This window comes from Arachis duranensis, chromosome 8, assembly GCF_000817695.3.
Source record: "Arachis duranensis cultivar V14167 chromosome 8, aradu.V14167.gnm2.J7QH, whole genome shotgun sequence".
Lineage (NCBI taxonomy): Eukaryota > Viridiplantae > Streptophyta > Magnoliopsida > Fabales > Fabaceae > Arachis > Arachis duranensis.
In genome coordinates, this window is record NC_029779.3 from 4,491,595 (window position 1) to 4,506,406 (window position 14,812).

The 14,812-nt window shown below is 36.1% G+C and overlaps 1 protein-coding gene across 1 annotated transcript; it reads right to left on the reverse strand.

Annotated features, from left to right (window-relative positions):
* Positions 1–2,744: 2,744 nt before the first annotated feature.
* On the reverse strand, positions 2,745–12,466 carry LOC107460205 (transcriptional corepressor LEUNIG_HOMOLOG). The gene is made up of 20 exons (XM_052253207.1): positions 12,268–12,466; positions 12,058–12,114; positions 11,716–11,813; positions 11,439–11,536; positions 10,939–11,048; positions 10,560–10,849; positions 10,377–10,452; positions 10,155–10,263; positions 9,467–9,516; positions 9,088–9,375; positions 7,558–7,658; positions 7,349–7,457; positions 6,793–7,014; positions 6,344–6,485; positions 6,158–6,267; positions 5,576–5,725; positions 5,244–5,399; positions 5,048–5,164; positions 4,425–4,622; positions 2,745–3,248 (listed from the first exon to the last, which is right to left on the reverse strand). Exons 3-20 carry the CDS (start codon positions 11,772–11,774, stop codon positions 3,105–3,107), a joined length of 2,529 nt encoding a protein of 842 aa, XP_052109167.1. The 5' UTR covers positions 11,775–11,813; positions 12,058–12,114; positions 12,268–12,466; the 3' UTR covers positions 2,745–3,104.
* Positions 12,467–14,812: the final 2,346 nt, after the last annotated feature.

Below are 14,812 nucleotides of genomic sequence, written 5' to 3' on the forward strand. Positions count from 1 at the left end.
ACATATTTGGTATCATCTCAGGACACGACGATCCCATGGTCATCACTATTATACTGGCAAACGCAAATCTTCACCGCACACTGATAGACCAAGGAAGCTCCGCCGACATTCTGTTCAAAACTGCCTTCGACAAACTCGGCTTGGAAGAAAAAGAACTGAGAGCATATCCGAACAGTTTGTTCGGACTAGGAGACACCCCGGTTCAACCACTCGGATACACCTCACTACACACGACCTTCGGAAAAGGAAACCAGTCAAGAACACTCAAGATAGATTACATCGTGGTTGATGTGAGTTCAGCCTACAACGCCTTAATAGTTTGGACAACATTGAATCAGCTCGGCGCAATAGTCTCGACCCCGCATCTATGCATGAAATTCCCAACTACAGCGGGGATAGCCACCATAAAGGTAGACCAGAAGATGGCGCGCCGTTGTTACCACGAAAGTCTAAACCTCAGAGGCAGAGGAGAAGAATTCCACACAGTCGAACTCGGTGGGGTTCAGAGACGAGAAGAATCCGCCCACAACCTGAAGAAGAAATAGAGAAAGTCCAGATCGGGGACACCTCGGACCAAACGACTAACATCGATACAAACCTCAAAAGTGGCATAAAAGAGTCACTAATACAATTCTTACGAGATAACGTTGACCTCTTTGCGTGGAAGGCCGCAGACATGCCAGGCATAAACCCCAAACTAATGTGCCACAAGCTAGCAGTCTACCCAGGATCTCGGCCGGTACAACAGATGCGTAGAAAGCTAGGAACAGAGCGCTCTCAAGCTGTGGAAGAACAGGTACAAGCCCTACTGGAGACAGGTTTCATAAGAGAAGTCAAATACCCACTATGGCTTGCTAACGTCGTATTGGTGAAAAAGTCAAACGGGAAGTGGCGAATGTGCACCGACTATACCGATATCAACAAAGCCTGCCCAAAAGATCCTTATCCACTCCCAAGTATCGATGCGCTGGTAGATGCCTTCTCCGGATATAAATACCTCTCCTTTATGGACGCATACTCGGGATATAACCAAATCCCAATGTACCCACCCGACCAAGAGAAAACCTCATTCTTAACCCCAAAAGCAAACTACTGCTACATTGTCATGCCCTTCGGTCTTAAAAACGCAGGAGCCACTTACCAAAAATTAATGAACAAGGTTTTTTCGGATCACATCAGAAAAATCATGGAAGCCTACGTGGATGACATGCTAGTAAAGACACAAAACGAAGAGACGTTATTATCCGACCTGACCCAAGTATTCGACACTATAAGACGACATGGCATGCGACTCAATCCTGCAAAATGCACATTCGCAGTAGAAGCTGGTAAATTCTTGGGTTTTATTATCACACAGAGAGGAATCGAGGCAAACCCGGATAAATGCCGGGCCATACTCGATATGAAAAGTCCGACTTGTGTCAAAGAGGTACAACAACTCAACGGGAGGTTGGCAGCCTTGTCCAGATTCCTGGCTGGATCAGCAATAAGATCTCTCCCATTCTACACCACTTTAAGGAAGGGAAAGGAGTTTAAATGGACAGTGGAATGTGAGCAAGCCTTTCAAGACTTCAAAAGATTCCTAGGACAGCCACCTATACTGACTCGGCCACAGGAAGGAGAACCACTCATATTGTACCTCGCGGTAGGAAATCGGGTAGTAGCCTCAGCACTGGTCCGAGAAGACGACAGCAGGCAGCAGCCCATATACTTCATCAGCAAAGCGTTACAAGGATCCGAGCTAAACTACCAGAAAATAGAAAAGGTTGCTTACGCTATCATACTAACATCCCGACGACTCCGCCCATACTTCCAGGCCCACACCATTAAAGTTCGGACCAACCAGCCCATAAAAGGGATCTTACAGAAAACAGACTTGGCAGGCAGAATCTTGCAATGGGCAGTCGAGCTGTCCGAATTTGATCTTCAATACAAAGCTCGGACGGCCATCAAATCACAATACCTGGCCGACTTCGTCGCGGAATTCACGGACACAACGGAAATCCCCACAGATGTCGTGTTCAAAGAAGTTTTTAATAATATTTAGGTAAGAAAAATATTATTTTCATTTTAATAACATGTTATAATTTACACTTTTGTATAAATATTTACTGTAAATATAACTAATTTATCTGTAACTCTGCTTTCAAATTTGAGATAAAATGTGTAACAAAGAGCACAACATTATATGCCAATTACTTTTCTAATGAGGTTACTAAGGCACTAGGTTGTCGATAAATTTTTATTAGCCTTAAAATTGACATGTTACTATTACAGTTATATATGTTTTTATTTTTTTAGCTCTTCTTTATGATTCAAAAATATTATAGACTTCAGACTGTTCCATTTATATTTTACTTTGAATAAAGATAGAATAATATATTCTGTTCTATTTATATTTTACTTTGAGTAAAGATAGAATAATATATTCTGTATGTTTGTTATAAAATAACAATGGTAATGTTATATTAAACTCAAAAAATTTATGATTATAAAATGTTATTTTACCAACTATGTCAAATTTAAATGTAAATCTGTACATCGTACCGGTTTAACATTAGTCTACTTTTAAAACATTCCAATAGTGATTTGGATAATTACTCTTAAAAAATAAATAAAAATAAAAAAGAAAAGACCACCACACATTAAGACTTCGTTAAATTTGCTTAAGAACTAATTCCTAACGTTTCTAATAACAAATGTACGAAGTTAACACAAGTTGGTTCTACCCAAAGTCAACTTAGTTAAGTTTAATAAATACCAAAGACCAGTTTATAGAAAACAAGATTAATAATACAAGCAATCACAAATAGTCGGATAATTACATCTTCAGCGACAAGACAAACATTTCCCTTAACAACAACTTTGATAATCGTCACTAGAACTACGAAAATCGCCACATGCTTTGTTCTTATGATACTAAATATAGCGCAAAATTGTATATATGTGACATTACACTTACACCTTATTGCAGACTAATTAATATTATTGCATAATGTTCAGAGACCCAATTTTTCCTTCCAATACAGATCTCCGAGTTCTTTCATAATAAAGGGTGTGACTCAAAGAATTGAGTAAGTACAAGAGAGCCTATAACCTGTTAATTATTTCCATAACTTAACAGAGCAGTCATGACTTGCAGAGGCGACCATACCGGTTACAGGAGATTGAGCCAAAGCGGAAATTATATTCTCGTGTGCAGAAATTGTCATGCTTTTGTTCTCAGCCATGTTCCACAGCTCCAAGGACTGCAGACCACAGAACCCAAAAAAAAAAAAAGGAGAAACTTCAGCAGTAATAGAAATAGGTTAATATCCGCCATGATGTTTATTTAATTGGATGATCACATATTCGGATCATAACAATAAAAGGGTTAAAGGTCACTAGTCAGCGGTTGGCACTTTTTACCCCATTTTGATAATTTGAGATGATGAAAATTCTGAATCAATAAAAATTATTTCCAAGACATCAACAACAATCCTCAATGAATGATGGTTAATGAAGGGTGCTAGTTAATTCATGGCTAACACAGGGCTCAACCTTTGACGCTCAGTTGAGCAAATTTAAACAAATGCGACAGCAAGAAAAACTGGAAGCAGTGTTGGGTTTACAATGAGGAGAAACAGTGAAGTTACAAAAATTGTTTGACTTCTAAAAATTGTTGAACACACAATTACAGCCGCAATTCAAAATTTGTGTCAACTTTAGTAGTTAATTTGAAATACATTCACACACCAAGCCTAATGTTGTCAAGTTGGAATTTGATTCATGTCATCTGTATAGGAAGATTAGAAGGGAAGAACGTTTAGGCCACTGGCGAGTTGGCTGAAAGGAAAGATCTCAGAAAGATTAGGAGGAGGAATACAGAAAAAGAATAAGCAGATCAATCTGAGGATACGCAATCAAGTATTTTTTTTTTCTAAAGGAATTAAAAAAAAAATACATTTGGCAGCTTGACAGTAAATACTCCTAAAGGGTGCATAAGAAGCTGATTGGTGGTAGTTGGACATCAAGTAACAATTTCAAGGGCAAAGACTGTTCATATTTGCTTTGCTTATGGTTTCTTTATTTTTTCCTACATGATTATGGATACTAGTGTCAAGATTTCCTGCAACAAACATGTAATGATGAGTCCTGCTCCTAAAGAAAAGACAAGATGAGCAAAGAAGGCTTCGTTTTAAATGATGGATTGCAGGGATCTAAAGGAACACCAAAGGATCTCTTGATGGAGCCTGATGATGTCAGTTGATTCAGATTGCCAACCCAACTGAATGGATTAAGGACAGGCTTTTGTCATTGAAGGAAGGAATTTCTTTAGGATGTTTTTCTGTGTTGTGAATAGATGCAGTTTTGCTGATCCGAAAGTATGAGGCACCACTTCAAAAACATCCATTTAGTACAACACATATCAAACAAAAACTTACCGAAAACCCTCCAATCACCAACAAAGTTGAATAGCTTGGATGAAAGACACAAGAATGGAACTGGTTTGCATTTGAGCTAAGCTCCTGAATGCATTCTCCAGAGGCCAGTGTCCAAATCTTCACCAAATTTTGACTCACAGTTGCCAAGAAATCTCCAGTTGCATCCCAGCAAATATAGTTCACCGCTTCAGTGTGTCCCTATGAAGACAAATAATTTAACAACAAAATCAACAAGACAAACAAACCTTGAAATAAACAGATCACAGTGTTGCAAAAGATAACCAATCTTCAGTTCCACCAACAGCTGCAAGTGTCTCATGTGGTGATTGATTCTGGTTTCTATTTTGTTAGTTGGGTCCACAATATCATAAAATAATTTGAGCTGTAGCAAATATATTGGAATAAGAAAGGAGGATATCATTTTAAAATGAAAAAGATAGAGGCAGAAAGAGGACTGAATAATACTGAGGAACTAGAAAAAACAAAAGAAAATTCAATAAAACGAGCAATTGTCAAAAAAAGAGGTCAGGGACATAACAAAATCAGCAGTGTCATTGATACTTTTTAAGATGAGATCAGATTATATCATAAGCAGGATGAGCAAGCATGGATATAGATTATACCTGAAGTGAATAAATTTGTCTGTCGGTTTCAACATCAAAAATTGACACTACTTTGTCAGAAGCTGCTGCTAGTACTTGCCCCACTCTAGGCTGAAACCGCACTTGAGCATTTCCACCCTGAAATCATCAATTGTAAAGCATACAAGGCACACATGATAAAACGTTCTAAGAGGAAACAAAGATTGCATGAACTAACCTTCAATACATGCGTGCAGGAGGATGAAGTAATATCATAGTACCGAATTGCATTTTCACTATCACAAAAGCAGAACATATCAGTCTTCTTTGGGTGGAAATCAAGAGACATAATTGCTGCACTGTGCCCACCGTATTCTTGCACACAATAGCTTGGCTGCATTAAACAAATAAACCAAATAAAAAACCAAAATATAAGAGTTATATCGGCAAAAGGCCTTGACAAACCCCACACAGGGAACAAAGCATAAAGAAGCAAGAATCTAGGTTTAGGTTAGAAAATTAAAATGTCCAAGCTGAATGTAAATCTCGGCAAGTTAGTAAAACTGTTACATTGGCTGCATCCCATAACCGCACAGATTTATCGATTGAGGCTGTCGCCAACTGAGATGAATTTGGTCTAAAACGGACATCTGAAATAACCAACTTGTGTTCTTCTGGAGTGCTCTCTGTCTGTAAAGTGTCCATGTTCCAAAGGACAACCTAGTTTGGGTTTCCATGAAAAAGTAACACAAACAACTATTAGTAACTAGATAGTATACAAATTTGTTTCAATGAGTTTGTTCAGAAAATTAAATCTAGAGATTAGAGGCAATCTTATTAACCCCACCACAAAAAAGGGGAAAACGTTCATAACTAAATCAAAATGTCACTATAATCCATTATGTATATGGCATATGATAGAAGAGCACACGTTTAGAATAAGATAGCATGAGTAGATAAAAACATAGTTTCATAAGGTTTGGTAGAAAAACTCCAAATGGATGTGATCAAATAAACTAATTTAGAAACAAAGGGGAAAAGGCAAGATACAGTGTAGCAAAATGGTTAGCATGTAGAAGAAGGGGACAAAACACCATAATCTTCACCATACACATTTTTCAAATAAGCCGTACTTTGTATATTATGCAATACCTTGTTGTCATGTCCAGCACTGGCAAGTAATTTTCCATCAGATGAAAAATGACAGCAAGTAACTTTGCTGTTCCTTGTTCGTATGCAACCAAATTCAGCAAAGGTGAAACCTGAAATGCAAAATTTGGTCAATGATACTTTCCCTTAATTTACAAATACACAAGCGAATCAGTCATAAAAGACTACCTTTTGATGATTCCTTTTGTTGCTCAGCCGGATTTTGTTTTATACTTCCATAGAGACTACCTTCATCTCCTCCATCATTTGATAGAAAGGATTCCACATTATCCTCTAAAGTACCAACATCTCCAAATCGGTCCATATCCTCCTGCTTTATGAAATGATGATGATGATGATGATGATACAAAGGACAATTGGACAAAATAGCTTCTTCAGCTTATAATACAGTATCCAAAACACTATGAGTAAGGAAATGCCTCAAGAGGATTGATGCTTAGCAATTGAGGATTTTCAACTAGTCATAAATGACTTAAATATGATTGGCGAACAAAAGGGCTAGAAGTACCAGACAAAAAAAGCATACTGTACAACTCAACAGTAAATCAAATGTATATATGAAGCATGATTTATATACTGTAACAACTAACAAGTAAATAAATTGAAATAAAACTTACAAGCAAATTAGAAGACGATGCAAGGCCACCTGTTGCTTCTGTACCATACATCATCATACTCTTTGGCATACTGTTAACATGCTGCATGCTGCTTGCTGTATTTATTCCATCACCAGGTGTGTGAGTTGATGGTGGTGAATTAGGTGAAGGACCTACTGTGTTTCCAGTACCAGTGCTATTGCCAGGCCCAGAAGAAGAATGTTGTTTCCTTTTCCGGTTGTTCTGAAACAAACAAGAGATAGTATGTTAGTTGGCTCTGAAGTGCATAGGGGGAATAAAGAATGATAGAAAATGAAATACTAAAAGTGATTGCAAATGAATCTAATAACACCATCAGCAGCACATAATGTCATAATGCATGGTAGCATATTCACAAGATTATGCAGCTTTGTTTCGTGCCCTCTACCATTCATAAATTGTATAACAAAAATAGAAAGTAAATAAATAAAAATATGGTGAAAGCAAAACCACCAAAAATAGACAACCTTATTGATCTGCTTACATGCATAAAAATTAATAATCAAATAAATAAAAGAAAGTGATATGAAGCAAAAACCTGCTGCAGTTGCTGCTGCAGGAAAGCATACTTTTTCTTGCATAACACGGGTTTATATTGCCTATTCTTCAAGCAGAGAACAAAGCTGATACATATGAAATGAAGACAATTTTATTTTTCTTTCTTTGTTTACTTTACTAATTCAATTAGTGGACCAGCTCCAGAACTTTACAGATACATTCTCCTTTTGGAATCAAAAGCAGAAAAACCATGTTACAACCACAGGGTAAAAGGAAAACTTCTTAGGTGCCCAACTACACATGTATTGGTGAATGCTATAGAAGGGGATTTCAGCATGAAGCTTATACACCTGTCATGTTGAGAAGTTTAGAGGTATCTATTTACAAAGTTATAGACTAATGCTCTGAATGACTTTCTACTTCATTAGGATTATTGGAATATCAAGGAGTCGTGTAACTGATGACCTTTAGTTGAAACTTTACAGGTTGTTGACTGGAATTCTGGAAAACATTCTCTTTTAGTGTACTACTATTAATACAAAACTATCACCTTAGTTTGGTTGGTTTCTTGAAAAGTGAACATTGATGGCAAAATTCTATTAGTAGAATGTAGAGTAAAAACAAGGCGGCACTTTTGTAACTAAAATTAAATACAAAAGATAAAAACAAGAAACACCAAACAGATCCACTCTTTGTTGTATTTATTCTTGAAGTCTTGATATAAATGCTTTAACATCAAATCCATCAAATTAATTAATTTTGTAGTAGATACTTTAGAGCATAGAGTAAGAACAGCTTCTTTAATGATAGTTTACATAATGCAATATCTTGCAATGTATATTATGGCATAGGTTAATAAACTTAGGCAAGGTAAATACATAACATAGAAACAAGTTTTGAAATCCTTTTATATAAGTTCAACAAAGGGTTAGATTAAATGCAATCAATATTTGACAGATTTAGGTGAACCAGAGAGAATGTGAAGGAGAAGAGAAGAGGTGTGTGTGTGTGTGTGTGTGTGTGTGTGTGTGTGTGTGTGTGTGTGTGTGTGTGTGTGAGAGAGAGAGAGAGAGAGAGAGAGAGAGAGAGAGAGAGAGAGAATTGCGAGAATGATGATTCTGTTATTATGAGGAATAATACTAAGCCCATGAACTTATATACAGGAGGGACTTGCTTAAGTTAGTTAGGCTCTAAACAGATTCTAGAAGCAACTATCTATTTGCTTAGCTAATCTAACTGAACATCTAACTAATTCTGACTCTTCTACATTCTTCTAGACTCTTCTAGAGCTTCCCTCTAGCTCACTCTATTAATATAAAAGAACACCAGGAATTCTGGGGGAAGAAAAAAAGGGTAAAAAGATCTAAACAAATCCTTTTCTCATTTAAGAATTTATGAATTTGATTTTGACATTGACCAATTATATATCACTGTGTGACATTTAACAGTAGCAAAAGCGATAGTTTCTAATATGTGGCAATGCATAGAAAGTTCTTTTTTAAACAAATAATATTTCACTTGCAAGGCGCAATAGCATTGTTTGATCTATATAACCAACCTTACCTAATGGGACAACCTTTGTTGTTGTTGTTGTTGTTGTTGTTGCTGTGTTGTCTTATTTATTTATTTATTTAAATTTTCTTTGGATTATAAATATCCATACATTCAAACAAATTATAGATAAAGCATATGATTGTGTTTTGAGTGTTAAAGCAAGTACATTAACTGACATTGATTTTAATGTATTTTTTGATACAAATTATAAGACAATATTCATACATTCAGGCACATTAATATTTGAAGAGCAAATTCAACCTTAGGTGAACCTGACTGCACTTGGGAGCTGGTAGATTGACCATCTTTTGCACTTAAGCCACCCCGAGGGACCGTAGAAAGTCTATGTGGATCCATATCACCTTGACTATTAGAACTTCCAAGGTTGTTTTGTGCCTGAGACTGTGCTAAGACTTGCTGCTGTTGTGATGCCAAAAGAAATTGGCTTTGAGTTGTCAAATTAGGCTTCTGAACTTGTACGCCCAAACCGCCAGGTCTTAGTTGATCAATACCCTGTGAAAAGGTGATAGCTCATTTTCTATCCTATTTAAATGACTACATGAAAGCAACTTTTATGATGAAATGATCATAAACTTCAACTTACAGTTAAGGGCCACCCCTTTAGTGGAAGACTTGTAACCCCTGGATTTAACCCTGGAGGACAACAATAAACATCTTATATTCTGCCTAAATATTGAAGGCAAAGTTAAGTAGCATTATTTTGTCAAAACTCAACTACACTGCTTCAGCAAGATATCAAAATTGAAAATTCAAATAAATATCCCAGTTATCAGAAAGGGAATCAACAAATACAGTATTGCAGAAAGCATCTTTCTTTTACCCTATATATATAAAATAAATATTATAAGGCATCATGAAGCAACAATCTGGCCCTAAACCACAATTTGTATTGATATTTGAAAATTCCAATTTGTATCCATAAAAACAAGTGCAGAAATGATGGGAATTGAATTGCATCTATCTACTCAATTCCTGTGTAATTCATGCGCTTCAATCCAATTTGTCATTCCAGTTATACAAGTCAGAGATGAATCAAAAATAGCATCGACTCATGATCCAATCTCTAAAATTGCACAATTCTATATCAGCATTGCATGCGATTTATGCAGTATAGTCAAAGCAACATATTTAATGCATTGAATTGGGGGATTCATAACATACGATCTAGCACAACATCACAGAGACAGAATGATAAATGCTATCCCAACAGACATTAGACCACGAGTAAAATATTAATATAAATTTTATAAAAGAGGGCCACAGAATAATACCTGTGCCGCCTAGCCCGGATTTTGATTGTAAAATTGCTTGTCTGTACACGGAGTTATCCATAGGCAAACTCTTGGGAGTGGCACCTAAATTGACTTCTCCTTTGATGTCCTATAAGTTCAATAAATCCAGTTGCTTATTATGGTAGTAGTGAAAATCGAGAAAAGCTGGGGGAGAAAAAATGAAAAAACACATGACAAGGCTAAGTATGTTGAAGTAGTTACAGTTGTCAAAGGAGTCCGGGCCTGAAGTTGCTGCAATGCAGTAGACATATTTCCTGAATTACCATGGACCAACTGACTGAAGCAACAAAATACCCAAAATATTAGCAGTCCAATCCATGTTATGAAGATAAAGTTAGTAGGAAAACTCTAGTAGACATTAACTATAAAGAAAAGGAAACTTACCCTTGATGACCTGTTCCAGATTTAAGAAGGGCCATCCTATTTGCATCGATAAGTGTTGGAGATGCCTCTGACTCCATTGAATGAGAGTGTTTCATTCGGTCTTCATACATTTTAATGGCCAACACATTTGTTGGTTGCTGCCCCAACATTCCTTCAGAGTTCATGGCACTTAAGGAACCACCTAGAGGAGGATGATTAGGATCCCGGCGTTGCAGCTGTGCACCGCGCTGCTGCATAAGTTGCAATTGTTGCATCTGAAGTTGTTGTTCTCTAGCCTTCATTTGCTGGGTCTGCCAACAAGCAAATACATATATGATTCACCTTGCCATAAATTTTTTAAAGGAATTAAGAAATAAAATGGTGCAGATTACAAGATCACCTCAATGTAAGCTGCAGCAGCCTCAGAATGTTTCTCGTTTGTCCTTGAGATGAAGACATCCCAAAAGACAGACCACCACTCGTACAGAAATCCTCCAGGAGCGTCAATTGCTGTAGACATGCAAACAAGACAACTCACGTCGATACCAAATTGAACCACTTCCAGTTTCTTCAGAATATACATTATATTCTAGTTTTATCTTACTTCACATTATTAATGTCTGTTGAATTTTAAGGGAGAAAAAATCCAATAAATGATGAAATTTTTTAAAAACACAAAGGAAGAAGCAGAAACCCAAAGGGTAAGTTAACCTCCGAGTAGAAACCAATGTTAGAATTCTTACATTTCACGTCTGCTCCACCTTTTACTATAAAAAGAGAGCGATGCCCATGTGTTTATATAGGCTACTTTGGTTGTATGTTTTATGAATGTGTAACTTAACACACAGCAGCCCTAAAACTGAACATCTGAAGTGTAAAGTCAGTAGAATTAAACATTACCTACAGGATCGGTGGAAACTTTGCCTTCTGTCATAAAAGCTTTTGCAGTGTTATGTAATTTTCTCTTTACAAAATAATCATGGATGTAAACATCAAGCCTGAAGCATAACAGGAGAAAAAGTTAAAAATAAAATTTATATTAAAAATATATAAATGAATTGGCAGGACACAAGATCAAATATATACCAAATACATGTACTCTCCAGATCAAATAAAACAGTATCAAATGCAGAAATAAAAAATCTAAATTTAAAATAAAAATTGGCAGGACACAAACATTTTATCAGCCTCCCAATTACTCTGCGGCTGAGCCATGTTGGTGGTAGCGGGCTTCATATGGACAAACCCAACTCCCAAGAGACCAAGTTGTATTCTCTGCAAAGAAGAAACAAACTAACTAACTAACTAAATTTAAAAAAGAAAAAAGATCACCCGTAAAACATCTAAATGAAGAACTCTTTGTTAAAAATTAAATATGCGAAGCTGTAGTGAGCTGAACAAACTTTCACAATTAGAAAACAGGAATCATTGTATTCCTCTCAAATTAAATATCTGCAGAATCAAATTCGACAATCTTCGACGTTAATTCTCAAAATTGAAGCAGAAAGAGAGAACATACCAGTCTCTTGGATCAGAGGATGCAATCCGCACCCACAACGTACCGATCACACCAAACCTAACACAAGCCACGAAAAACAATAATTGAGCAAAAAGAATAACCAATCTGAACTCAATTTGAAAAGTGAACAATTAGGGGAAGAGGGAAAAATAAAAATAAAATCTTTTTCAATTAAAAGGTAGTAGTGGTAAAGAGTAAGGAGTTACATACGTTGAAATTGTTGATAATGTTATTGAGAAGAGAGGAACATGTGAGATAAGAGAATCTAAAGAAATCTAGGAATTTTGGGCGAAGAACAACAAGGGCGGAAGTGAGTGAAGTGCATCAAGCCGGAGTTAAGAGTGTTGATGCGATGGTTAATAATGTGAATGTTTGGGACTTATATATGGCTGATCGAGTGGGTCGATGGACCCTTGGGAGAAGGCATCTAATGCCTTACATATAGCTGCTGTATGTACAACGTATAACTTTTAAATCGGGCAAGATTTTTTTTTTAATTAAACATGTATTTTATTTTATTTGCACTAAAAGTCGTTTAGATGGAGGAGCCACAAAGTATTACATGTTATCTATAATAATATTGGAATAATAGACAAAAATACACATAAATTTTTATACAGTGGATGGATATATGTTTTAATTTTTTTAATGAGTCATCTGTATATATTAATATCGAATTTTGTTGTCATTTCTATTCTTTTGTCACTTGAGTAATTTTTTAATAATAATGACTACCAAGTGGCTCTGTATATAATGTGACATGAATCTTTTGATGACACAGTAAAAATTAAATAATAAATTATTAAATTTATTAAATTTATTAAATTTTAATAATAAAAAAATTTACAAGTTATTAAGAATTTTCATTCTCTTTCTTTTTTTTCCAAAATTTACTTCGAACATTGTCCTAACAGTTATTTCTGAGTTACAACCCTTGATTAAGGAAATGGATCCTCTTAATTTTTTTAACAATTGAAGGAGTAAAGTGTGATTTTCCACTATTAATTTTATAAGTGAAACAAAAAATAAATATGAAAAAGAGAACAATGAAGGGTTAGAGATCACACTTTACACTCTCAATTTTTTTTAACAATTGAGAGGATCCATTCCCCTTGATTCACATCCACTTTTTGGAGAAGGAAGGAAAAGAAGCAAGATTCTAAATCACTTGTAAATTTTATTTATTCAATTTTCACAAATTCAATCATTTATTGTTTAGTTTTCAATGTATTGTCATCGAAAAGGTCATGTCACACAATGCACAAAGTCACCTGACATTCATTACGACTGGAAAAGTTACTCAGACGACGAAAAGGTAAAAATGACAATGGTGCTTGATATTGGTGTGTACAGATGAGTCATTAAAAAGTTAGAGTGTACATCTGTCCATCGTGAGAAAATTCATATGTACTTTTGTCCATTATTCCCCATATAAAGAGGATATAGAAGTTTGATGTTTAATTCTATCTTCTTATTTTACTTTTAGAGGTAAATACCAAATCGGTACTCAAAAGATTCTGGCGCTGACAAAATGGTACCTGACTTTTGTTATTGACAAAATAGTCCCTAGAAGATTTTAAAATTTGACAAGCGTGTCCCCGAACTCGCCGGAGCAAATCTCCGACAATCACAATGCTGACATGGCCACCGTATTTTGGTGACATGGCAAACCACCCCCAAACCCTAAGCCCTCCCTTCCCAATGCAAACTCTCCCTCCATCTCCCTCCCAATCGCAGCATCATATAAAGGCACATATAGAAGCATGCACAACAGAACACAATATTAAAATTACAATCTACCAACACCATTTGTGTTTTTTTCAAAGGTATTATACTGTTCCATCAATTATATTAAAAAAAGAAGAAAAAGAAAAAAATCCACCTACAAACCCCCAAATTTCTTACCAAGATGATCATCTAAACCACTCTTATCAATTTCTTGGTGATGGTAACTCTTGCAAATAGTAAAAAATGTTCTACACCAACAATCTCACCAAATTCACAATGACCAACACAAGATGAACATCAAAAGTGTGACCCAGAGGTAAGTGATGAACAAATGCTTGAAGATTTTGGAGATTGCAGAGACGGTGGAGGAAAAGGAGACAACTTTGTTGGTGTAGAGGGAAGCAACGGCAAAGACGGCGGCGGCGGTAGAGAGGAGAGAAAAAGCGAAGAGGAAAAAAAAGGGTAATAGATTTCTGAGATGTTCAGGAATTGTAGCTCCTCTAGTGCTAGATCCATTATTCCTTCTTCTTCTTCTTCTCAGATTCTCGTTCTGTTCTTCTCTGATCTGAGAGAGAGAATCGAAAGTTTTAATTTGTAGTTGCTTTGAAAGGATAGAATTTTGAGATATTAGATTGTTGTTCTTTTTTATTGCAGAAATGAGATGAGATGAGATGAGATGAGAGGGAGGGAGAGGGAAGGGGGCTGCTATGGGGAGGAAAAGAAAAAGGGAAAGGGGGCTACGATGAGGGAAGGGAAAGGATTAGGGTTTGGAATAATATTTTTAATTACAAATTCCAACTCAAAATAAACTTCTCTTGTCAGCAAAAACCAGTGAACACGTAAGCATCTTACTCGCCGGAGCCATGGTCCGGCAAGCACGAGGACACGCTTGGCAAATTTTTAAAATATTCAGGTACCATTTTGTCAATAACAATAATCAGGTATCAAAATATTAGCGTTTGAATCTTTCGGGTACTGATTTGGTCATTACCTCTTACTTTTATTATTACTAGTGGCTTAACAAGTA

What these genes read in the sequence shown, in the direction of transcription:
- LOC107460205 (XM_052253207.1), bottom strand. Translation starts at nt 11,774, where the DNA reads ATGAAGCCCGCTACCACCAACATGGCTCAGCCGCAGAGTAATTGGGAG. An exon ending in ACAAAAGGAATCATCAAAAG is followed by an intron (nt 6,268 to 6,343) that starts GTAGTCTTTTAT and finishes TTTGCATTTCAG; the next exon opens with GTTTCACCTTTGCTGAATTT. An exon ending in TGGTGATTGGAGGGTTTTCG is followed by an intron (nt 3,249 to 4,424) that starts GTAAGTTTTTGT and finishes TGTGGTCTGCAG; the next exon opens with TCCTTGGAGCTGTGGAACAT.